The 24,102-nt window shown below is 63.6% G+C and overlaps 8 protein-coding genes across 8 annotated transcripts; 3 read left to right on the top strand and 5 right to left on the bottom strand.

Annotated features, from left to right (window-relative positions):
• Positions 1–309: 309 nt before the first annotated feature.
• Positions 310–1,783, bottom strand: Q8F55_007990 (uncharacterized protein; the record flags this gene model as incomplete). The annotated part of the gene is made up of 7 exons (XM_069356397.1): positions 310–858; positions 901–989; positions 1,030–1,101; positions 1,143–1,201; positions 1,249–1,439; positions 1,529–1,664; positions 1,722–1,783. The coding sequence occupies 7 exons, from the start codon at positions 1,781–1,783 to the stop codon at positions 310–312; spliced, it is 1,158 nt and encodes a 385-aa protein (XP_069206238.1).
• A 1,478-nt stretch (positions 1,784–3,261) lies between these two features.
• On the top strand, positions 3,262–5,051 carry Q8F55_007989 (uncharacterized protein; the record flags this gene model as incomplete). Its single annotated transcript, XM_069356396.1, has 2 exons — positions 3,262–4,902; positions 4,950–5,051. The coding sequence occupies 2 exons, from the start codon at positions 3,262–3,264 to the stop codon at positions 5,049–5,051; spliced, it is 1,743 nt and encodes a 580-aa protein (XP_069206237.1).
• A 365-nt stretch (positions 5,052–5,416) lies between these two features.
• Q8F55_007988 (uncharacterized protein) lies at positions 5,417–6,865 on the top strand (the record flags this gene model as incomplete). The annotated part of the gene is made up of 1 exon (XM_069356395.1): positions 5,417–6,865. The coding sequence occupies one exon, from the start codon at positions 5,417–5,419 to the stop codon at positions 6,863–6,865; it is 1,449 nt and encodes a 482-aa protein (XP_069206236.1).
• Positions 6,866–7,007: 142 nt separating this feature from the next.
• On the bottom strand, positions 7,008–9,997 carry Q8F55_007987 (uncharacterized protein; the record flags this gene model as incomplete). The annotated part of the gene is made up of 8 exons (XM_069356394.1): positions 7,008–7,118; positions 7,160–7,603; positions 7,642–8,200; positions 8,243–8,497; positions 8,536–8,617; positions 8,661–9,593; positions 9,631–9,933; positions 9,973–9,997. 8 exons carry the CDS (start codon positions 9,995–9,997, stop codon positions 7,008–7,010), a joined length of 2,712 nt encoding a protein of 903 aa, XP_069206235.1.
• Positions 9,998–10,261: 264 nt separating this feature from the next.
• Q8F55_007986 (uncharacterized protein) lies at positions 10,262–11,529 on the top strand (the record flags this gene model as incomplete). Its single annotated transcript, XM_069356393.1, has 4 exons — positions 10,262–10,280; positions 10,329–10,343; positions 10,406–11,124; positions 11,158–11,529. The coding sequence occupies 4 exons, from the start codon at positions 10,262–10,264 to the stop codon at positions 11,527–11,529; spliced, it is 1,125 nt and encodes a 374-aa protein (XP_069206234.1).
• A 145-nt stretch (positions 11,530–11,674) lies between these two features.
• TUF1 (translation elongation factor Tu) lies at positions 11,675–13,210 on the bottom strand (the record flags this gene model as incomplete). Its single annotated transcript, XM_069356392.1, has 3 exons — positions 11,675–12,839; positions 12,890–13,055; positions 13,150–13,210. The coding sequence occupies 3 exons, from the start codon at positions 13,208–13,210 to the stop codon at positions 11,675–11,677; spliced, it is 1,392 nt and encodes a 463-aa protein (XP_069206233.1).
• Positions 13,211–14,134: 924 nt separating this feature from the next.
• On the bottom strand, positions 14,135–17,459 carry Q8F55_007984 (uncharacterized protein; the record flags this gene model as incomplete). Its single annotated transcript, XM_069356391.1, has 9 exons — positions 14,135–14,530; positions 14,570–15,100; positions 15,141–15,242; positions 15,288–15,627; positions 15,669–15,869; positions 15,910–16,092; positions 16,200–16,445; positions 16,511–16,749; positions 16,827–17,459. The coding sequence occupies 9 exons, from the start codon at positions 17,457–17,459 to the stop codon at positions 14,135–14,137; spliced, it is 2,871 nt and encodes a 956-aa protein (XP_069206232.1).
• Positions 17,460–21,474: 4,015 nt separating this feature from the next.
• Q8F55_007983 (uncharacterized protein) lies at positions 21,475–23,881 on the bottom strand (the record flags this gene model as incomplete). The annotated part of the gene is made up of 4 exons (XM_069356390.1): positions 21,475–21,510; positions 21,610–21,714; positions 23,599–23,739; positions 23,840–23,881. 4 exons carry the CDS (start codon positions 23,879–23,881, stop codon positions 21,475–21,477), a joined length of 324 nt encoding a protein of 107 aa, XP_069206231.1.
• Between the last annotated feature and the right edge of the window lie 221 nt (positions 23,882–24,102).

Here is a 24,102-nt window from a genome sequence, read left to right as displayed (position 1 = left end):
GCACCTGACGTCAGAGTGTAAGGTAGTCTAGTGTAGTGCATGCAGCCTTCGGCTCTGCCGACGGATTGCGTTGGTGCAGAAGGATTTCGTTGGGTCGCATCCCGCAGAGTACGTCTCTTCGCCTGTTCTGCCACACGTCACCGGCTCAGCCTACCTCTCCGCAGATCCACTCTATACATGGCCTGGCGTCCGAACACACAACGCACTACTGACCTACTTACTTGCACTACTGTTACATACATACAGTTGATGGATGCGATGTGACGTCAACCGCCCCCCCCCCCCCCCTCCTCCGGCTCCCCCCTCTCCCTACGCGCTTCCCCTGTGCTCCCGCCACATACCGACGCCTCCGCTTCCACAGATAGAACTGAGATACGCAGACACCATCTGCGCCTTGATGAAGGTCGCTGCCTCCTCGAGCGACTCGTCCTTAGCGCGGTACTTGAACGAAAATGTGCGCTCGGCCTTGCTGCCGTCGTACTGCACCGCCTGCGAGTCGAGCTGCGCGCGGAACTTGGGGTCATACCGCCCCATCGTGAGGCCCGAGAGCTCGGACACTCCGTGGCCTGCGGCGAGGGCAAAGTCGTTGCCCCATAGTGAGGACGACGAGACGATGAACCGCTCGCCGCCGGCCTCGGGAACACAGAGAGCGGAGACGCAGCAGTGGGCTACGTCGCGCACGTCGACAAAGTTGCCAAACGACTCGTGCAGGAGCTCGTCGGGGATGCCTGGCTGGAGGAAGGGCTTGAATAGGGCCACGATGAGGGCTGGCACGTCAGCGAGGCGTGAGACAGCCGACATACATCCAGAGGTGGTCACGGCACCGGCAGTGGCTCGCTGAGCTGTGGGGCCAAAGTTCTGGGGGCATTAGCTCCGATCGTGGCCCCTGCGGGGACGTACACAGCTGGGCAGGAGGGACACTGCATCCCACTGGGGGTCCATATCCTCGACGTAGTCCCATAGCGCCCGCTCGGCCATGGTCTTGCATGCTGTGGCTTGTCAGCGGGGATTGCGCCTTGGGGGACCCACCAGAGTACTTGAATGCCCCGGACGCCGATGCGCCTAGGGTCTGCACAGCTGCTACACTCTGACTGTTCCAGTCTGCATGGTCAGTGCGCCGCTTTCTCAACGCTAGATCCCACCTTCCTCGGTAAAGGTCACTGGACCAGGGATGTCATAGCGCCCAGCCGCGGCAGCGGAGCTGTCCACGTTAGCCAACAATGCACAATGCATGGCGAGCAGACGCACCTGAGATAGATGACCCGCTTCAGACTCCCGCCCAGTGCCTGGGCCCGGTCGGCTGTCTCGAGTAAACTCGTGACACTTCTTACCGCCGGGATGAGGATGTCCTCGGGATCCGAGGTGAGATCGAGGTTGGCGGGCGAAGCGAGGTGGATAATGGCGTGAACATCTTGTACGGCCTTGACATAGGACGCGGGCTGATGTCATGGTGGGTCAGCTGTTGTTGCTCTGCAGGTCACAAGACTGTGTGCACGTCGCTACGAGTGTTGGTGCACACACCACTCACCTCGGTCCAGTCGTCGATGAGTGCCACATCGATCGGCTCGGTGGGGAAGAGTCGGACGACGTGCGCGCCTTGTTCAGCGGTGCGAACAGCGATACGGACACTGAAGCCAGCACTGATGAGTGCTGAGACAGTATGACTGTGGGCGCGTCAGCACGGAAGCCCTCGGTACGTATACCTCCACACAATCACGTACGTGCCAATGAAGCTGGACGCGCCAGTGACCAAGACCAGAGACCCAGGCTGGACGACAGGCATGAGTTGTCGGTTCCCTCCCGGGTTCAGAGACGAGTATCAAACGGCGCGGTACGCCTGCTGGAGTTCAGTCCTTGAGGAGACGCTGGCGTCGGAGAGGTTGGAGTGGCGACAAGAGTAAGACTGAAGTCGAGGTCGAGGTTGTGGGCCGCGAGTGGATCAAGCAAGGCTGAAGTGGACCAAGAATGACGCACAAGGAGCCACTATTGTCCGAAAATGGTTGTGCCTAATCTCGCTAAAGTCGCCAATGAAATGTTATTAAGGCCGTTTCTAATGAGCACAGGGAAATGTTATTGCGAAAACAAATGTTGACACTCAAAAAGCGAAAGAGACAGGAAGATACACAGTTGCATCAGAGGTGGGTCTGAGTGACATGCATGTACACGTCGCGCTCCACACCCGGTGAACGGCATGGGCCAACGTGCATGTTGCCGGTGAGACTCGGCGAGACAAGACGGGCTGCAGGAAAGAAAAGGCTGAAATATGGCCAGGCGCGGACATTCTCTCCTCCCTCTCTGATTGATTAAAAGCAAGGCACTGCGACATCAAGATCTATACCAAATGGCGCCGTGGGCTCACCCCGACACACTGCTAATGGCGCAACACGACCCACGGGTGGCGCCAGCACGCGGAGAGACCGACACCGGCGAGACCGGCGACCGGCGAGGCCATGGGCGGGCCACGGGCCAGGCGTCGGGCGGCATGGCGGCACAGGCATCGCGGGACGCGTGCTACGCGTCGGGTCGGCACCGCGCCGTCATCGTCATGAAGGCGGGCGAGTTGGGCCAGCTTGCCGCTTGCCGGTGGGGGCGCCCCCAGCCGCCTTGCACGTGTCCCACCCACCCCGCCCGCTGTCGGTCTATCTCCACGCCAAGAGGTCAGGCTGGCTCGATCCCATCCACCAGGTAAGGAGATTCAGCAAGAAGTCCGATCTGTGCGCCGCCGTGATGAGCAAGCCAGCCTCGTTACGAAGTGATCGACTGCAACCACGACCGCGACGCTTATCCGCAGTGGCAGTGAACGGCAAGTCCAGTCCACGCCCGAGGCGACGGTAGCGACCCACCCACTCTACCCCATGACGACCCACTAAGATAGTCACGGGCTCACTGACATCACGCGGTGACTGACTCTGACTGAGGTTCCCCTTCGATACTTATACACTAACCTAGCCGGCGCGTCTCATCAATGCAGGCCAACCCTCCAGTCCCGTTCCTTGGACAACCTCCCAAGCGTTCAAAAGCTCCGAGGCGTCATCCCCCACTTGATGGCTGGAGCAAGTGCACTTGCGTTTCAAAGTTTACATCCGGTGCACTAGATGCCCGTTCCGACGACCCACTCCTCCGCGGGCCGAGCAAGGCGATGACCAGGTGCGGGGTTGTCGTCATACAGCCAGTGCATCAAGGCCGGTGACTTGAGGTAGGGATGTCACCTTAAGACGCACTTGCGCTCGTCCCCGTCGTCGCTAATCACCCGCGCCGACCATGGGCCTGTTCGACAAGCTCAAGAAGAAGCCACAGGCCAAGGCTGATGTGCAGCCCCCGGCGCAGAATGTCCCGCAGCCTCAAGCGCAGTACGCGCCCCGAGCGCACCCCTCGTACGCCACAGCACCTCCCCCTCCGCATCCGTCGTACGCGGGCCAGGCCGCACCGGCGCCGGTGCCAGCTCAAGCGGCGCAGCAGCCGTGCGCGCCGCCTCCTAAGCAGGGCGGTCACCACGATATGGCAACGCAGTACGGCACGCCGGCACCAGCAGCTGCACCAGTAGCAGCACCAGCTCCAGCTGTACGGGCGGCCCCACCAGCACCAGCTGCACCCGCACCTGCACCAGTACCAGCCACACCGGCGCCAGCGGAACCGCCATGGGTGAAGTATCAGGCAGTCGCAGGGAATGCGGCAGAGGCAGCCAAGTCCTTTGGCTACATCAAGTCTAAGCCCATCTTGCGCCGCCTCGGGATGGTTTTGGTGGTGATATCTCCCCGCCTCGCGGACCTAGGCTACCGCGGCACCTTGGCCAAGCTCATGCAGTGCTCGAAAGGCGTGTATGACCTCGTCGGCAAGGGGTTGTACAAATCGCTCGTGTTCAACGAGTACAACTGGCACCAGATCCAAGGGCCCATAATGTACATGCGCCTGTGTAACCCCGAGCATGCGGACGACTGGGCATTCTCAGAAGAGAGGGTTTTCAGCCGGCGAATCGACCGGGCCGTAACGGAGCACCGCCGGCGCCTGTACCTACTGTCGCACACCGAGTCGATCACGATAGACGGCATCCCGTTCGAGAGCGAGGCCGACGCCAGCGTGTTCAAACAGCTCCTCGTCTCTCTTCGGTTCGTCAGAACGGACCCCCGGCCACACGTGTACACTGAGCTCAAGCACCTGCGCATCACGGCGCGTGGGTTCTGCTTCCTCGGGTGGAACTGCATGCGCAACGTCGAGAAGACGGAGACGTGGCGCGCGCATCTCGGGCTCACAAACATGCTTGCGACAATGCCGAAGCATTGCGTGCACCTTTGCGTGACCTACCCGACGATAGCGGACAACGACGAGTGGATCCGGGCCCAGCAGCAGATGTACACCAACTGGGCGGGCGTCACGTCGCACCAGAAACCTGCGTTCCTGTACTCGCAGTGGCTGTGGGCGCTCAACTCCAAGACGGGGGACGAGGACAACGACGTGTACAACGTCTTCACGCTCTACCGCCGGTGGAAGGAGGTGTCGCTGCACAACCTGCCGCACAACGGCCTCGAGTGGCTTATACCGCGCGTGCGGGCGTTCCGCACCCGCGTGTGGGCGGACCCGACGCGCAAGTATGGCGGCGGTCCCATCCTGGCCGAGGACGACGTGTTCCCAAACGATATTGTCGCCGACCGGCCGTTCGACTGGCGCATCGAGTGCTCCAACTTCAACAAGACGCGTCCGCCGCGCGAGTGCCCGTGCGTGATCGCATACACGCACGCCATGATTCGGGAGAAGAAGGACGTCATGGAGGGTGGGATTCGCTCGTTTGTCAACATTGACCTGCCGCACTGGTCGACCGTGGAGGCGTGCGACGTGTGCGGCGAGGGCGAGGGCAGTGGCGACGACCCGTTCGAGGTGCCCAATGATGTGCAGGACCCGCCGTGTGTGAGTGGCTGGGCTGCTGGGAGGGCTGGCGCTGACGACGGACGCAGAATGCCTTCCACTGGTGGGACAAGCCGCCGCTGAGCATGCCGCCCTATGACAGGACGTACGACAAGGAGCGGTGGTTGAGGTGGGCCGACACGGGGGAGTAGGCGTGGGAACGCACAATGGGCTGGCGGCGAGGGGTGGACGACGCTGTTGTCTTCAGCAGGTATGCTATGCACCAGTGCTTCACGCGGCTGCCTTTGTCCGGCCCGAAGCGGCGGTGCGGACGCGTTTCGGCCTGGCAATTGGCCTCGTTGTTCGCCACTGTTCGCCACTGCCACACGGTATTGTTCACCAAGGCCGGCGTACTCCTGGGCCAGAGCATCGCACAATACGGCGGCGCAGGCGCACAAGGCGAGATGGTGTTGTCGACACCGACTCTCCTTGTCGACGCTCCTGTTGTTGTCCAGCTCGGAAAAGGACGAACCATGTATAAGACGCGGCGCCGGCCCCAACAGGCCCGCCAACACACATGTTCCGCCTCCCGTCCCTCCGGCCGCGCTTCCTGCGCCCCAAGCCCAGCGGGCTCGCCGCGCCGCTCCTAACCCCCCCGCGCACGCCCACGCCGCCGCGCAGCCCGAGCCGCATGGGCTTGTACGACTCGCCGTCGCGGGACGGCACGCCCTCGCCGCCGCCGCCCTCGCCGGACGGGACACGGTCCCCGCCGCTCTCGCCGCTGCCGGCGAGCCCGCGCCTGAGCTTCCCCCCGCACGCGGCGCACACGATCCTCGAGGACGAGCGCGAGGCCGCCGTCGAGCGCGCCGCAGACGACAGCGACGACGACGACGGCTCCGAGTGGTCGTTTGGGCATGCGCCGCGCGGCGAGTGGCCGAGCGAGACTCCCGACGGGCTCCTCGTTGCACCGCGTGCGTGGACCCCGAGCTCCGCGGAGAGCGAGTACGAGGACGCGGCGGAGGCTCCCGCCTCGCCCCCGCGGCCCGCGCCACTCTCGCCCGCCGATGTTCCGCGGCGCGCCTCGTCCCTGCGCTCGCCCCCGTCCCCCTCCTCGGCGCGCGCTACGCACCGCGCCGTCGTGCCCCCAAGGCGGCGGGGCAAGACGGGCCGCACCCACGCGTCCCTCCTCCGCCGGCTGGTGACCCGCGCAGACGACGCGCCCCCCGTCCCCGCCCTGCTGCCCGTCCGGCGGCGCAGCAGGCGCAAGCCGGTCCCGTATGCCCCGGACGAGGCGGCGCTCCGCCCGGGCGATAGGGTGAGCTGGATCGAGGCGCTGCGCGCTGTCCCTGCCGCGCCGGAGGACCCGTTGGCGCGCGCGCTGCGGTCTTGCAGCGAGGAGGACGGGGCCGCGCTCTCGGCGCTCGGGCAGCGCCTCGGCGCCATCCTCGCGCCTCAGAGGCCTCGCCAGCTCGCCGAGCCGGCGACGCCTGAGCCCGAAACCTGGGACGTGCGCGCGCGCCTGCTCGCGCGGGCTTCGCGCCTCGCAGCCGGCGAGGTCGACACCGCCTGGCCCGCGCTGGTCGCGTACCGCACCCTGGCGGCCGCCGAGGCGCAGCACGCGGCCCAGGTCGCGTGGTTTGTCGAGGAGCGGCGCGCGCTCAGCGCCGCGCTGGAGCGGAGCTACGCCGCGTGGGAGGCCGAGCGGGACCTGCACCTGCGTACCCTGCTGCGCGAGGTGCGCCTGCGCAGGAAGGTGCACGCGCTGCAGGCGGTGGGCGAGGTGCTGGCGTGTGGGGGGGCGGGCGGTGACGACGAGCGCGTGGCCGCCTGGCGCGACGACGTGAACGCGCGCCGCAGGGACCCGGTCGGCGTGCCCCTCCAGACTCATGCGCTCGCTGTCGACCGCGCAAACGCTTCCATCGCCCAGCTCGTCGACTGGGTCGACAGGCTCAAGGTTGAGAACCGCGGATTGAGAGCACGGCTGGCGGGCGGCCACGATGCCGACTACAACTGGCCTTCGGAGTAGCAGTGTCATCGACGTAAAACCCCCATGCGCCACACTCCCCTTCGGGCCCCCCTTGCCCGCTCGCGCGCTTCCCCCGCCGTCGTCGTCACGTCATGCATACTAGTCTACACACAGTTGTAATAATGCAATGCTATGCACACACTCAGACCGCCTTCCACCGCGTGTCGCGCCGCGTGTGCAGGTACACCTCGGTAATCGAGTCACGTCTCGGCACCGACCAGTCCCCACTACGGCCGGGGACGAGATTTGATACCTGCGTGGTCAGCAGGAGATCGCAAGAGGAGCGGCACCTACAAGGAATCGCTTGCCTTCGGCCAGCTCGAGGCCACGGGCGTCCCATACATTGAGCATCCCCGTCCGGGCTTTCTCCTTCCTCCCCTCGCGCGCGTCCGAGAACCGCACCATGCGGAAGTCGCGAATGTCGCGCGGTGGACAGGCCTCCTTGAGCTTGGCTTCAATCTCCGCCTGCTCCTCCATCACCGCATGCTCCATCCTCTTCTGGGCGTGGCGCGCGAGGTGGATAATGTGCGAGCCTGAGAGCTTTCGGATTCTGCCCATGACGTCTCTGGCCTCCATGAGCTCGTCAAAGTCGTCGTCGAGGCTGTCTGGCGGTTCGTCGGACACACGCGTGTTCACGTCTTCGGCGTGTGATGCGAGGTGCCGCGCGAGCTCCTCGAGCTTCTCGAGAGACTTGCGCATCTCGTCCACGAGGCGGGCGTGTTCGCTCTCGTACTTCTCCTGTACTCATCAGCACATTGTAAACCCTGCCGACTCACCTTCCACCGGTCCGCCCGCATCGCCTCCTCGTCCTCGCTCCACGGTGCCTCACGCGATCCCTTGTCCGCGTTCATGAAGGCCAGGGGATAGACACGGTCGAGCACCACGTCCATGAGGACGATGACGCCACCGTCTACTGACAGGCTCCGCAAGCCCGCCACGAATGGTTGCGGCTGAAGCCCCAGGCGGGCATCCCAGGCCGCGAGGTGCGTCGAGTTGCCCGTCAACGTGAGGTTCGACTTCTCAAACGCCTCGAGGACATCCGAGCCGTCACTGGAGGAATCAAGCTTGGCTCCAGAGATGCCAATCTTGCGGCCGACTTTGATCTTGCCCTTCAGGATCGCCCTTGACAGGCATTCATCTGTCGCCGCCCTGATCTCGTACCAGCCGTCGGTGAGCACCAGATATGGGCGCTGCTTCTCGTCATTGTCGTCGGTGGCTGGCGCCGGGTGGTGAATGCCCGACACGCAGAGTACCATGGGCAGGCTGGGCGACGAGTCGTGTTCTTGAATGCGGCGCACAATCGACCGTTGGGCCGCTCCATACTCGCGCTCATACCTGTGGTGTGAGTTGGTATCCCACGCGGCCAAGCCGACTCACCGGTACTTGAGCTGGCAGAGAACCTCGTACCAGTTCCACTTCTCGTCATACAGCGCTGGCTTTGCCATGACCTGGCCCGCCAGCTTCCAAAGGATCAAGCGCCAGTGATTGTTGACCCATTTCTGAGTCACGAGCTCGCACTTTTCGTACTTCAGTCGCTCGAACGCCTGGACGTTTCCGAGCACGGATGCGTCCTGGGCGATGAACTGGTAGTAGATGGCGTTGTTTAGGCTCAGCGTCCAAATTTCGTCTGGCCTGGTGGGTTAGCACATGGCTATCGCCGGACCACCCACAAGCCCATAGCTTCCAGCTCTCCGGGCGAGTAGAAACCGGGGTAGAGGTGCAACCTCCTCCAGGTTGTACGGTTCCCTCGAGCTGGTCTGTTAATACTGGCACAAGATCCAACCACGCCACTCACGCTCCAGATTGAACACTGATTGGTAGATCTTCTTCGGCTCTGGTGGAGGCTTCAAAGGTGTTCTGAGGGACGAGAGCGTTGTCCTGGCTTGGGTAGCCGTCACAGCGCCTGGAACTCGAAACGGCGTAACGAAGCCCTTGCGCACTGGTTTGCCCCTCGTCGAACCAGGCGTCCCGCCGAGGCCGATGCGCCGTGGTGTGACGCCAGGTGTCCCAATCTCGATCCGCTTTGGCAGCTTGGTGCTTGCTGGCGTCTTGAACGCATTGGGGAGGTTGGTCTTGCTGCTGAGCGGCATACGGGCGCCGGTCTGACGCACTGGCGTGGAAAAGTCGCCCTGCGGCCGTGGTGTGCTGAAAGGCTGCGGTGACGATGGGCGTCGAATCGGTGTCGATGATGGGCCTGTTTCCTCCAAGTCATTGAAGATGGCAAGAGCACGCGCCATGCTCTGGGATGATGGCGCCGTGACGGCCCGCCCAGACCCCAGTTGGAAGCCGCCTGTCGAGGGGCCAGCCGCGGGGATAGCTTCCTCCTCGCCGAAGAGCGCCATCGCGCGAGCACGGCTTGCCGCCACCTGCGGGGCCGAAGACCCAGATCCGAGCTGGAACCCGCTGGCTTGTGAAGCCTGAGCACCTGACGTAAACGCCTGGGATGCAGGGCGCGCACCGGCACTCGCGAAGCCTGAGCGCGCAGGAGCAGGTGTGGAGGGCGGAGGGAATGAGGAAGGCATGGGGAATGAACTCGGTGGCTCGATACGGCGGCGCTTTGGCAGTCCCTCATCGACCGCGACGTCATGTTCGACCTCCTGGATGATCTTCATAGCCTTGGACATGGCCGCAGCCGTGGGCTGGGCCCAGGCGCGGCCTCCTGCACTGGCGAAGCTGACCACGGCGGGGATGTCGGCAGTCATTGGCGCGAAGAAGGGGTCGTCGTCTTCTGGCAGGTGAGCGGCAGATCCCGTAAAGGCACCTACCATAAGGATCAGGGGAGAGAGAAGGAGAGCGCGAGCGTGCGCGCTTTGCTGACGCTCTGGCCTCGGCGGGGCTGAGCACACCGACGGCGAAGTCGTCTAGACCGTCAAAGTCATTGAAGTCGTCCGATCCGAGGCCGGCAAGCAGGCCATCGATATCTGCGTCGGCAATGGCATCGGTGATAGCTTCGGGGATGGGGGTAGCGGTGCGCGATGGGGTGGTTTCTGGTGGCGCTGGTGACAGCGGCGAGAGGGGTGTGAGCGGGCTGGCTTCCCTCGCGTCGGTGGGCGTCGCGTGTGGGGCGGCTGGTGGGTTAGGCGATTGCCCGACAGAAGACGACCCACCCAGATCGGCTGCTCCAGACGCCATGTTGCTGTACTCTGCCTCGTGTGATGCCTTAGTCCAGCATGCGATAGATTTGAGCACGTGAGGAATGGAATGAACGACGAGAGACGAAAGATGAGTTGGCCGCCGTTGACGCGTGCGACAAAGGGAAGGCAGGCGCGTCAACCAAACACAATCAGCTTTTACGTAAAGACGCATCAGCCAGCTTGGCCACCCAGGACCTCCACATTGACCCGCCAACTTTTTGCTGGACATTGACATCGCGCTCTACATCACAACAACGCAGCAATGAGCACGAAAGCAAAGGGTGTGTTTGGCTACCGCGACAGATGGTGAAGATAATTGACCCACCCAGTTCCCCCAGCCAAGAGTGCGTCGGCCACCGCCAGCACCAAACCACTACCGCCAGAACCATACTGACCTCCCTCACAGGCCTCGCCGCCGCCCGCGCCGACATCTCCAAGTCGCTGCGCGCGCTCGACGTGGTCACGAACGCCAAGCCGAGCGGTACGCGTGTCCCCGTCCCCGCCGCCGGGCTGTCCGACATCTTGCTCGCGCTCCTCGCCTCGATCAAGAAGGAAACCACCACCCTCGCGCTGGCCTTCAAGCCGCCGATCACCGAGGGCGCGATCGCGCAGCAGCTCGACAAGCTGACCGACCAGGTGGGCCGGCTCGTGAGCTGCGTGCTCGCCGCGGCCGGGGCGGGGGGCGACGCGCGCTCGCTCCTCGTGGCCGACTGGAACGAGGGCGTGCTCCACCTCGGATCCGAGCTCGAGCGCCTGCTCACCGTGCTCGAGGAGAGCTTGGGCACCGCGGTGCCCGCGGCCTCGTCGTCAAAGGTGACAGACGATAACCCGTACCTTGCGCACACGGGCCTCGTGTGGGACGCGGTCGACCGGTTTGTCGCGTCGCTGCCCAAGACCGAGGTGGCCGCCGTCACCAAGCACTGGGAGGGGCAGAAGGAGACGGTGCGGGACGCGTGGAGCGAGTACAAGGAGTTCTTGGAGGATGCGGAGGAGGGTGACGAGGACGAGAGCGAGGACGAGGACGGTAGCGACAACGACGACGGCGACGACGACGACGAGTGGGGCATGCTCGAGAAGGGGCTCGACGCCAAGCTGTCCGCCACCGAGCGGAAGCGGTCCGAGGCAGTGAGTCGAGTCGTTCGGCTCCGCTGACAGCAGGCAAAACCGCTGCTGGGCCTGCACCAGATCCTGCACGCGCAGCTCCCGCGGCACCTCGGGCTGCTAGTGCAGTCCCCGGAGGAGGGGTACGCTGCGCTGGTGGACGCGTCGGGCGCCGTCGTCGCCGCCTTCGACACGGCCGTGAGCGCAATGTACCCCGAGCAGGACGGTGCCGAGGTCGCTGCCGCGCTCGACGCGCTGGGAAAGGCGTCGCGGGCGCTCGCGGCTGCGTTTGGCACGCGGCTCGCCTCTGCCCCAGCTGAGAAGGTGAAGAAGGAGGCAGCTGAGAGCTTTGTCGCCCGCTGGCTGGCGCGCCTCGACGCCGAGGAGCTCGAGTGGGAGACGAAGCGCTTGGCCCTGGTGCAGCTGTAGGCTCGTTATAATGACTACCCCACACCCCCGCCTCGCGTCTAGTAATATGAGTGGCGCGTGATGCATGCTAAGTGTACACCTCGATCTGCAGCCTCGCTGGCTGCAATCCTTCCTTCTCTCTCTCTTCCGAAGCGTCGCAATACGCTTACTCGGTGATCTCGGACACGATACCAGTGCCGATGGTGCGGCCACCCTCACGGAGAGTGAAGCGCGATCCGACCTCGAGGGCAATGTCGTGGATGAGGGTGCCGTCCATGATGACGTTGTCACCGGGCATGACGAGCTTCTCGTGCGCGTCCTCGGTGCCCTCGGGCCAGGTGAGGCCGACGGTCACGTCGGTGGTGCGGATGAAGAGCTGGGGGCGGTAGTTCTCCATGAAGGGGGTGTAGCGGCCACCCTCCTCCTTGGTGAGGACGTAGATCTGGGCGCGGAACTTCTTGACCGACTTGATCGAGCCGGGCACAACGAGAACCTGACCACGGTGGACCTGGTCACGCTTGAGGCCACGGAGGAGGGCACCCATGTTGTCACCGGCCTCGCCACGCTCGAGCTCCTTGTGGAACATCTCAATGCCGGTGAGGGTCGTCTTGAGGTTGGAGCCCATGCCGACAATCTCGATTTCCGAGCCCTTGGTAATGGTGCCGCGCTCGACCTTGCCAGTCACGACGGTACCACGGCCCGAGATGGAGAAGACGTCCTCGACGTACATGAGGAAGGGCTTGTCGAGGTCACGCTCGGGGAGGTCGAGCCAAGTGTCGGCCGCGTCCATGAGCTCCTGGATCTTGGCGGCACCACGCTCGGGGTCCTTGCCCTCGAGGGCAGCGAGGGCGGTACCCATGATGATGGGGGTGTCGTCACCCTGGAAGCCGTACTCGGTGAGGAGCTCGCGCATCTCCATCTCGACGAGCTCGAGCATCTCGGGGTCGTCGACCTGGTCGACCTTGTTGATGAAGACAAGGAGCTTCTTGATGCCGACCTGGCGGGCGAGGAGCAGGTGCTCGCGGGTCTGGGGCATCTGGCCGTCGGTGGCCGAGACGACAATGATGGCGCCGTCGAGCTGGGCAGCACCGGTAATCATGTTCTTGATGTAATCAGCGTGGCCAGGGCAGTCAATGTGGGCGTAGTGGCGGGCCTTGGTCTCGTACTCGACGTGGGCCGTCGAGATGGTGATACCACGGGCGCGCTCCTCGGGGGCCTTGTCGATCTGCGAGTAGTCCATGAACTTGCCTCCGCCCTGCTCGGCGAGGTGCTTGGTGATGGCGGCGGTGAGGGTCGTCTTGCCGTGGTCGACGTGGCCGATGGTACCGATGCTGGGGGCGTGTCAGCGCCAGTCCCGTCCCACTCCCTCTCATCTCCTCACTTGAAGTGGGGCTTGGTGCGCGCGAAGCGGCCACCAGCCTCGGCAGCGTAGGTGCGGACGGCGCCAGCAGCGCGGGGGGCGAGCATGGCGGCGCGCGGGGCGGCGACCGAGGGGCGGGTCGCGAACGCGCGCGCGGCGTGGACGCCGGCGACGGCGCGGGGAGCGGCTGGGAGCGTTAGCACGGCGTCGGCGTCATCTCACGGCGAGGGCGAGGACGGGGGCGAGGGCGGGCAGCCTCGCCCAGCGCTGACGGTACGCACCACGCAGCTCGGCGCCACGGACGGCAGCGACGAGGCCAGACTGGATCCTAGACCTGAGCATTTTTGCTTTTTGGGTGTTTTGAGCGGAGAGTGACGAGCAACGAGCAAGCAGCAAGACAAGCAACGAGCAGCAGCGAACAGCGAGCGAGTGATTTTCCGACTTCTCGAGATTTCGCCTGGCTCGCTGGCCGCCGCGATTGCCGTCTCAGGGCGGGCGGGTGCCAAGAGCGGGAGTAAAATCCTAAAGGGGGAGGGGTGGATAACGGCGGGTGTATAATCCCGAGTGCGTCCGAGCCCGGGTCCATGTGGCAAGTTGGCAGTGGGCGTGGTACAGCCCGTGTAGGACAGGCCAAGCAAGCCATCAGCCATAATCAAGCATGCAACCCGCGGCTGTCGTCAAGGCGGGCACACTCACCGCAATGAGTTCTGGTGCGGGAGTGGGCAGCTGGAACGCGGCCTGCTCGCCCTCCCCGCATGCCCCACTGCACCCGTTGGAATCCACAGCCCCGCTTATCTCGGACGCTTGGCCTGATCGTCGATCGCGCCAGTGCCGAGCGGCCGCTGTCGAGCTGGGGTATTAACGCCGGGTTCTCGTTACATGATTAGTGGAGAGGCGGTGTGCGAGCCGCCGTTGCCGCTGTCGTGCGACTTCAAGTGGCGGGCATTGCTGCCAGAACCCAGACAAGCGCCTGCTCCCACTGCCACGCTTCTGACCTTGTGACACACCCCGCGCACAGCACACTTGAGCATCTGGATATCGTATTATACATATACGAGGGTTTCTCTACTTCTCGTATCACACGAAGGGTGTCTTCACACGGGGATCAGGCGCGGGCTATCGAGGGGACAGGAATCGATGCGTGTATCACCAGCAGAAACGCCCTTGCTATCGGGGATTAATGGTCACAAGCGGGGAGGTGGGTGAGAGCGAGTGGGCATGTGCCAGCAAACGAGTGTGTGGTGTTTAGGATTCAAATGGTGGTGTTTACACGAAAGAGGCGCCCATCATGGTCGTCTCTATCAGGACCTGGCCGGCAGAGGGTACAGGAACTCCAGACGACGTAAACGCCGGTCTGGGAGTAATCGCGTTACCGTCCAGCGGGAGCACAGCTTGATAGTGCGCCGAGGCAGTATCAATAGCGAGATTCAGGTTGGGTTGCACATGGTGGCTCGGAATGGCGTCAAGCGGCACAGAGCTATACAGTGTCGACGACTGGGTCGACGGTTGGGTCGGCGCCGGCTTTGACGACGTCCGAGCGTCCCGGACAATGGGACTGTTGCGTGAAAAGGCGGCCCGCCGCAAACACGCGATGGAGACATAGTCGTCAATCCATGTTTTGAGGAGTTGGAACCAGCCAAACGCTGGGTCGGAGCGGAGGGTCTGGCACAGTCAGCTGCGTCCGTGCCCGTCGTAACTCACCAAGAGACGCATGACCTGAGAACTGAGATATGCGGTGCGGGGAATAATAGAACGAATCGAGAGCTTTCCAGTCGCCGACGATTCGGCCCGGTTGAGGGCACTGTCAACACAGGAAGCAAGCTGGACAACAGGGTGGGCGGCCCCATCCGTCCCAACATTGGTGAGCCAGTTGCCGAACGATTTGAGGATCGGCTTAAGGAAGCCGTCCGGAATGCGGAAGGAAAGTGAACATTGGCGAACAATGAACGCGGTATCGAGCATGCGCCATGCGCCACGCATGGCGCTAAGCTGTTCGCCACCCGCCAAAATAGGCGTGATAGCGGTGGTAATTTGGTGAAGATCAAGGAAACGAGAGATGAGGGTTGCAGCAGTGCCGGCGAGTTTGGCGACCGGGCCCGACACATCCTCCGAAACACCACCCATGCAATCGGCAGTAATTTTCTCCAGGTTTGCGGCCAGAAGACTGAGCGAAGCATGGGCGGCGGACGTAATGGGGACAAGAATCTTGTCCACGAAAGAAAGAATAAAATGCTGAAAAATGTCAATAATGTTCCGTCTCGAGACCACTTACATCGAAAGAAACAGCCATCCCCTCGACGATAATGCCAGCCAGTGGCTGCTGCGAGCACAGTTGGAGCGTTTCAGAGGTCATGGACTCCCAAAAGCTACGGTACTGCCTCTCTGTCAGATCAGAACGTTTCCGCGGGTTGACACTCACGTTGGCCTCAAAGCCTTCATAGTCAGAGTCGATTACGCAGCGTGAAAGGAGCTCTTGCTGAGATACAAAGCGCCCGTGGAACTGTGATACAGCGGAGTCTGCACCGGCTGGCACGGCCGGAAAGGGAGGAAAGGGACGATCAATAGCCGACAGGCCGAGGCCAGTCGACAGTGGACCGTACCCCCCGGCGGGCGTGGCCCCCTCCTGGGGACCAAGGTAGGACGGCCGGGCCGACCTGAGGATGACGGGATCATCTGGCGCCGAGAGTGCGCGAGCGCCACCGGCGCCTAGGTGCCTCGCGCGGACAAAAGGGTGCACAGATGCAACAGAGTACTGCATTCTGAAAACCGTTAGCACGAGACAAGGGCAAATGGTGCTCACCCCTCGGAAAGGTCGGCCAAATCATCTTCGTCGTCCTCATCCGTGTCGTCGTCGGTGAGTATCTCTTGTTGATCGCCATGATCATCCATCAAGTCGCCGTCCTGAGGAGCGATGTGGAGCTGACCACTCGAGTCACCGTAGGCGTTGAGCCTGTGGGCCTCGGTGGAGATTGCCGGGCGCAGGGAAACGTAGTGGTACTTGCTGCGGACGTTAGCGCGGCGCCTCGAGGCACTCGACTCACCTGTTCCCGCGAACGCCCAAGCGACGCGTCCTAATGCCCTGGAACGTGGAGCGGACAACCTTGCCAAAGGAAGCCGAGTTGATTGGGCGCAGACCAAAGTCGCTGCAAGACATGGTGTACGAGTGATACAGGCCCTGGCGAGGGACGGTGAAGCCGTTGACGGGGGTGTAACAGAGTTTGAGCCTGGAATTCGTGTGTCAGCGGGTGCCCCTGTTCCAGCCCTTATGCACGCCCTTTCGGGACGTTCCTGATGGCCACCCCGGATGGGGAGGGGCTGTCGCAACACTTACCATCGCTTCGCCCAAACGGCACGGGCCTTTCCGTGCTGGCAAGGGCTGAGGGAGCGGACCTGGTCGGCCTTGTTGGAGAGGTCGGTACGAACGGCAGTCTCGCGCTCGGCTGCGTGGCCGCTGACCTCGAGCTCGGTCTCCAAGAAGTCGAGACTGTTGGAAATCTTGCCCAAGGAGAATGACCGGGCGCGCGATCGGCCAGAGTGGTGGACGCTGGATGGAATCTCAAAGGGAGTGGAAGAGGATCTGTACGGCGCGTCAGTCGCTGTCACCGTGATGTGCCTTGACCCCCTGGTCACTCTGTCACGCACCGTCGATGCTCCAGAGACATCTGGCCCATGTCTCCAGCAATCATGCTCGTCGAGTTGGACCACGAAGTGCCGTAACCGCTAGTGTTGCTGGCCGAGCTGTAGATGGACATGAGCTCCTCGTCCATGTCTGACTTGACAGAGAGCGAGTTTGAGCGCGACGACATGTGGTAGGGGGCCGAGCGTGAAGCACTGCGGTTGCGATCGTGACCCATCTTGCCCGAGACAGGCATCTGCTGATGCTGCGGCTGTGATCAGCGAGGCAATCCCATGCGTGTCACGGCACGCGAACAAGTCACGCTCATGATTCAAGACTTACAGGAAGGACTGCCATGGGAGGTGCCACAGGCGAGCGTCCGATAAGGCCAGGCGGCACGGTGCCAACGAGGCCGTGGTGGGGCATGCCCATACCGATCGGGACCCCCATACCAGGCGGCATGGGGACGCCGGGAGGGATCATATGCGTAGGAGCGCCATAGGCAAACTGCTTGCCGCCATCGTGGAACATGGGCGCCGACCCGTACTCGCCCGGTGGCAAACCAGCGACATACATGCCCGGGGGCGGGATCGGCTCGCCTTGGCTGGCAAGAGAGAATGAGGTGGAGGAAGAGGCGAGCGAAGGGAGGGACGCGGTTGAGAATGAATGGCTGTGACCACTGCTGTGGTGGTGGTGATGATGGTGGTGGTGGGCGTGGTGGCCACCACCGCCGGGGCTCATCTGGCCTGGGCCGTGCGGGCCACCCAAAGGAAGGTCACTGAGAGGCGGCGGGGCGGTCGCACCAGTAGGCATGCCGCTCGTGTTGGGACGCGAGAGGTCGAGGCCAGTCGCAAACGAGTGCTCGCTGCCGGCTGGCGAGAAGCCGTGTGGCAGCCCGGCCGACTCGAAGGCGTTGAGGAAGCCGGCGGTGGCCTCCACCTGGCCAGGTTGGTAATCACCCGGTGCCGAAGGCATGGGCGGTGTCTCTTGAAAGTCCGTCATCATGTATGATGGGCGGAAGTGGGTGAAAGAGCAAGAGAGACTGCGATGTTGGGGGAGTGTTGAAGAGCACGCCGCACAGCGGGTTTGCGTGTGCGGTGGCCGAGTAGTAGTAGTAGGACGAGTAGGCTAGGTGTGATGGAGAGAGAGAGAGAGTTGTCGATTGGTATCGAGAGTTTCAGGACGAGGTGAATTGGCCGCTTGGCTCTGGCTCTTTGAATGTGATGTGGTGATGCGATGGGGTAGAGGTTCGTCGCTCGGAGTGTTTCCACAGACGAAAGAAGCAAAGCACAGAGCCTAGGAACAGAGCGCTGGTCGGTGGGGAGGGGGAGGTGGGGGAGGGGAGGGAAGGCAGAGGAGGGGGCACAACCTAGTCCAAAGTGGCGGGCCGTGTGTGATCGGCGGTGGTGACGACGACGAAGACGAAGACGATGATGGCGATCTAGTCGTCCGGGCGTCGGCAGGTGTGGGTGATGGAGAGTGTGGGGAAGAAGGGAGGAAGAGGGGAGGGGGGAGGTGACGGCGAGGTGTACAAAGGTGACTCTGTAAAAGGCCTTTGTGCGGTGCCGTGTGCGCTGGCGAGGTAGTCACAGGCCGGAGGTGTTGGTCTGCTTTGCAAGCGCAAGGGGGTCAACACCACGTCGGTTGGGGCAAAGGGCCGGGTGTCTGGCGTTTGAGAGAGACCAGGTGTTTGGTATTGTATTATCGCCCAGAGCGAGGAATGAATTACACGTTGCGTTAGGCGAGACGCTCGACAGGTTTGACAGGCGCTGCCGGCTCAGGCACCCAGGTGAGAAGAAGGGGTGGTGCAGGTGTACGAGGCGGACGAGGAGGAGGGGGGAGGAGGAGGAGGAGGAGGAGTCGATCCGTCCGAGGGAGGTCGAGGCGAGGCCGAGGGATGCGGCGGCACGAGAGGGCTGCTCCGTGTCTCATGGACAAGACGAGATGAGAGCAGTGCGCAGATTGTCCGAGGCCGGCGGGGCCGGCGGGGGAAGGTGCGGCTGGGGGCTGTTTGCGGCTTGTCAGGTGGAAGAGCGGCCAGCCGGGGGCGAGGTGCAAGGAGGAAGGAAACAAGGGGATGGGTACGAGAGGCCGGCCAGTTGAGCGCGCGCGAGGGAGCCAGCGAGCGAGCGAGCGAGCGAGCGAGCCAGAGACGAGTAATAAAGTTAGGCTGGGGTAGGTGGGCCGAGCGTGATACGTGAGACGAGACGGCACAACGGCACGTGGATAAGACGAGGCAGTTGTCTGGACTCGGCGGCGGCACGAGGAGAGGAGAGGAGAGGGGGGGGGCGGGGGAGTGGGTGCGGGGCGGGGGGGCTGCTGCTGCTGCTGCTGCAAGGATCGACCGAGACTTGGAATGGCCCTCTTGTTTTGCTTTGACAGGGCCAGGGGGTTGTGGTAGTCTGTTTTGACGTTTGACGAGAGAACTAGTGAGGGCGGGGGGGGAGGAGGACGGGGGAGGAGAGCGGCCACAGGCCCACACCCACCCACGGCATAGGGGCGGAGGATTGCAGCCCACCGGACCGGGTTATGTCAAGCCGTCCAAGTGTGCCTTGAACTGGGTGGGTCGGCTGGGGGGCGAGGGAGCGAGGGAGGGAGCGAGTGAGCGAGCAGGGTGCCTAGAGTAGTGGGTGGGCAGCGGCTACCTTGTGCTGCTGCTGCCGCCGCTGCTGCTGCTACACACTGTGCATTGTGCTTGCCACGGCGTTCCCTGCAGAGTCGTGTGGGATTGGGACCAGACTGTGTCTGTTGTGATAGGTACGGAGGGGTGTGTGTTTGGGGGGGATGGGGGAACAGACGGACGGACGAGCGAGTGCGAGTGCGACGAGGTGACCGGCCGGCGGCGGAGCAAGCAAGATGATACAGGGTCAGGGGGAGGGCGCAGGGTTTTGGAATTATGGTGCGGCGTCGAGGGAGGGGGCGATAAACAGCCACGCCACGACGCCACGGCACGGCACGCGGCACGAGGGCAGAGGCTAGTGTCCTTGGGGGCGGTGCACGGCCTTGGGTGCCCTGCGGCCGCCCTGCACATGACACGCACAGACCTGTTGCAGTCCGTGTTTCGTCTCGTCTCGGAGATTTCATCTTCCGCCTGAACCGATGCGACGGTCGTGACCCGGAAAAAAACACTGGCATCAAGCCACATTGCAGCGGGGGAGTGGGCTGTTGGAATCCGGCCGGGTACAGCTTGTGCTTGTGCTTGGGGGACGCAAACACGCCAGCCGCCGGGCACCATTGCTCCCCCCACCCTGGCCCCCGCAAAGTCCAGACCTTGCTCGCCTTGGCACGCTCAAACATGCCAGCCAGTGCCAGGGCAGGGACGTGCAAGCGCAAAGTGGCTCAGGGCTCGCCAGACGAAACACGGCCGGCCATGATGAATGGCGATCCCCATGACGTTGGGTGCAGCGGCGAGCGAGTCACTGCTGCAGACGGCGACTTGGATGCCAGCACTAGCTAGCTAGCCGAGGCACCGCAGCGAGCGAGCGTGGAACGCGGGGTGTGTGCGCGGGGACAGGTGCGCACGCAGCGCCACGAGCACGACGCCGACACCCACCCACTTCATCAAGGCCAGCAGCCAGCTTACGGCACTGTGCAGGGGGGTGGAAATTGGCGGCACGCTGGCAGGTGGCACGCCGCCCTGTCGGCCTGACGTTAGTGTGCAGGGGGTGGGGCAGCCGGGCGGTGGGCAGCGGTGCAAAATCACGCACCTGCATAGCTGCTCGCCGTTCCAACCACCCAGGGAGGGCTCCAGCGCACGCAGGAACTGGCAGAGCGCAGCCTTCAGGCCGCTGTGCCGTGCCGTGCGTGGCCTGGATCTGGCCGTCGGCAGCAGGGATACGACGCCCCGTGGCCTTGTTTCGAGTCGCCCTGCCGCAGCTCGATGCACGCTGCTCTGCTCGAGCCGGGCCGGAAGCTACTAAAAAAAGACGGCCGACACTGCAGCGGGGAGGCGGCATGTGGCTGGGCTGGCATTCCGCTGCCGGCGGCGGCGGGGGCCGGGGGTAGCGGCGGCGACGACGGCGGCGGTAGCGGCGAGCGGAGGAGTAGGCGCGGTATGCGGTGCGCGGCGAGGCGTGGCCTTGCAGGACGGGCATGCCAACGCCGCGCCGCGCGGTGCTGGGGGAGGATCGGGAGGAGCCTAGGAGCCACGACGCCGCTAGTGCGCCGCCGTGATCTGCAAGAGGAGCGAGCCCACGGCCGACCTGCAGGCCCGCCATGCTGTCATGTGCCAGGGGGTAGTGGTCTGGCCATAGTGCTCTGCGCAAGGTTTGCACAATCAGTGCGTGGTGGCTAGCCGCAGCAGCAGCGACGGTAGAGTTTGCACTACCTGCCTAGTGGGGACGGCGTGCACGCCGCACGCCGCACGCCCGCCACGCACGCAGTGGAGCCGGAGCGGAGCACTCGTGTAATCTGAAACACCGAGGAACAGACACATGCGGGCAGTGGCCGGCTTCGAGGCTGTGACATGACACTGTTGCCAAGCGAGGCGACTGGGCGACTGGGCAACTGCCGGCCGGCTCCACGGACGGTCGATCGGCATGCGCTCCGCACACTCGCCGCTCACACGAGACTGTGCACGAGACTGAGACAGGCCAGGCCACGCTGATCGACGCTGACCCCCCTCCCCCCCGACCCACCCACACACGACCCACCACACCGACGCACTGCCCCACACCGACCGACCCGCTCGCCTCCTCGACCCACCCACCCACCCACCACTCACGACCCGTCGGATCCTCCTCAAACAGCCCACCAGCCCACCGGCCCTACGTCACACGCACACTAGCCAGCGCCACCACTTATCTCAATTCAAACCACTCCAATCGCCTACACTCTATCTCCACCCGCGCCACAATGCCCCCCCGTGCCGCTCCTCTTCGTTTACACAATGCATATCGGTGCTTCCGACGCTACGACGCCTGGGCATAACGGCCTGGCCACACACGCCTATGGCGCACCACATGCACCCCTCGAGGCGGCAGTCGCCGGCTTAGGCAGCGACAGACGCAGCCTTCTCGACAAGAGCCTGCACACTTTGTCAGCTCTCACCCCAAATCGCGCACGCCTTTGCGTATTTCAAACGGCCATGCCGTCAAGCCCCATGCGGAGCAAGAGGGTGACTCACCGTGAGCTTGGCTGGGACGGCACCAGTGAGCTGGTCGATGACCTCGCCGTCCTTGTAGGCCTTGAAGGTGGGCATGGCCTTGATGCCCTGCTCCTGGGCAATCTCCTGAAACGCCTCGTCAGTCATGCTACACAAACAAACAAGCCGAGACAACAACAACAATGTCGTGACACTGTGGGAACGGCCCGGCAACAAAGGCACTGCGCACGACTGGTAGCTTTTCACTCCCACAGAGGAACCACGAGAACTTGAGAACAGAGATCATGTGGAGGGCGTGAGGGGGGGTGGCGCCACCTGCTAATTGTCGAGCGCACCAGCCCACCAGGCTATCGCAAAGGCTGGCGAAGCTTAAATCAGGCCGTGGGCCGACAAGCCGCAAGCCGGAGCGATGGCGAGTATGACTCCACTCAAAAGTCTATTCCCCGACAACAGTGCCGAGGCACGGCTCCCGGGAATAAGGAACGGGTTGGGGTTGGTTCCTGCTGGGGGTGGGCCTGGCTCTCGTCACCCCATCACACACTAGCCATCAGAGCTAGCGAGCTGCCATAGCCGAGCACCCAGCGACCGACCATCAACAGCATCGGAACAGAACACCACCGAGAGCACGTACGCCGGTATGTCCGGCCCCGTTCCGGACAGGGGTGCACAATCCAACGACTTCCCCAAACCTTGAACCAAGTCGAAGCACAGAGAAGCACCTCCACGTGTTGTGTCGGTGTTATCTCTGGAGGGAGACTTGGACACAAGTGGCAACAGCGACACGTCGGGTTGTCACACCCGCAGCAATGCTGTCACTTCTCCTGCCGTCTCGCCACTCTTCAACAGCACCGACGCGTTTGGAATGTGGGGAACGCGTTTGAGCAAGGCATCACGGCCGGCGGAAGTGATAGCGGCACAGACGCGTCGTGAGAACCGGATGCCGTTCGTCGCGTTCGCCACTGGCGGCACCAGGGCGAAGCGCGCGCTTCAACGTCACGCCGTGACCAGGTGCGACCGGATACGCGGCGGCTAGATGTGAAGGCACAAGCAACCACCCGTCACACGGTGCAGTGATCCCACTGGAAGGTGTTTTGGGTACACCACTTTTGAGTTGGAGACCAGTGTTTCAGTCGACGAAACGAGGTGCCAACGGCATCCGCGTTTCAGGCGCTGTGGATTGGTCTGGGCCCAACGATGTGGAGCGATCGTCACGAACGAGAGAGAGGATGGAGGGGTGGTTGCGGTGACGCGATTGCACCGAGGTGGTGTTTGGCGAACGCGACGGCACGGAGATGGGGGAGAGAATGAGACGCGGAGTGTTGTGTTGGGAGTTCTCCACCGCATCGGCCTCCGACTCGTGCGCCAAATGACTGGTCCGCCAAACGTGGGCAACTCGTTCGCCAAGATGGGTGGCCAGAATGTCGCCGACATCTCGCCAGCGCCCATGAAGGTGGGGAGGAGGGGGTGGCCGCCGTCACACACGCGCCCTCTCAGACAAGGTAATGGAGGGCGCCGAGCCCACCCGGCGTCCACCGCCGCCCGCCGCCCTTGATCACCAGCCACGAGACTGGACGGCGCCGCGCCGCGCGTCGATGGTGCCAGCTGCATGCCCTCGGGCTGCGCTTTCGGGCAATCTCTTCTTCTGGGACCAGTGCTCGACGCAACAAGTGCGACGCCGTGCGCGCGTCCAAATTCACATGTGGTCGTGCAAGTCTCTGGGAGTGCTCCGTACCGACCTCTGCCAGCCAAGCTGTCGCCGAGGCGGCAGAGACACGTCCCATGTGCGGGGTTACAGCGTGGCATGAGGGCACGGCGCGAGTGGGAGTCTCCACACCGCCATGCGCACGACGCCGAGCGCTGTTGCTCAGCGCCGCCTCCGCGCCACGCCTTGCCCCAGCCGCCTCCCCGCCGCCACCAGTCCACGTCTCTGCGCCGTCCCGTACCGTCGTTGCGCCGTCCCGTCCCGTTCCACAGTGTCACGACCGAAGCCCACGCCCACGCCACACTCACGGGCTGCTCCTCAATGTCGACCTTGACAAACTTGACGCCGGGGAACTTCTCCTCGAGCTTGTTGAAGTGGGGCGAGATGAGCTTGCAGGGGCCGCACCAGGTGGCCCAGAAGTCGATAACGACGGGCTCGGGGCCGGCGATCTGGGCAGTGGGTTAGCCGCTGCACGTGGCGTCGGATGGGGCTGAGCTCGAGCTTGCTGCGAGTGCGCGTCGAGCCCCCCCCCCCCCCCCGCCCACTCACAAGCGCCTTGAACTCGTCGACGGACTCGATAGCCTTGACCATTTTGTCTATTAGTTGTGAGGGGGGGTAGCGTCTGGCGTATTAGTACAGGTTACAACTGTGGTGATCGTGTTGCTGAGATGACGGAGATGACGGATCGCAGCTCCTCCGGCCGCTTTATAGCGACCCGCGAAAGGTGACGCACGAGTCACCCGCCGCTCACTCGCCGCCCGCTTCTGCGGAATGCGCCAGCACTCTGCTGCTGCTCGTGCTGTGCGTGTGCT

This window comes from Vanrija albida (genome assembly GCF_041260175.1).
Source record: "Vanrija albida strain AlHP1 chromosome Unknown contig_6, whole genome shotgun sequence".
Classification (NCBI taxonomy): Eukaryota; Fungi; Basidiomycota; class Tremellomycetes; order Trichosporonales; family Trichosporonaceae; genus Vanrija; species Vanrija albida.
The sequence above is the reverse complement of the archived record's forward strand: the minus strand, read 5'-3'. Positions and strand labels throughout refer to the sequence as shown.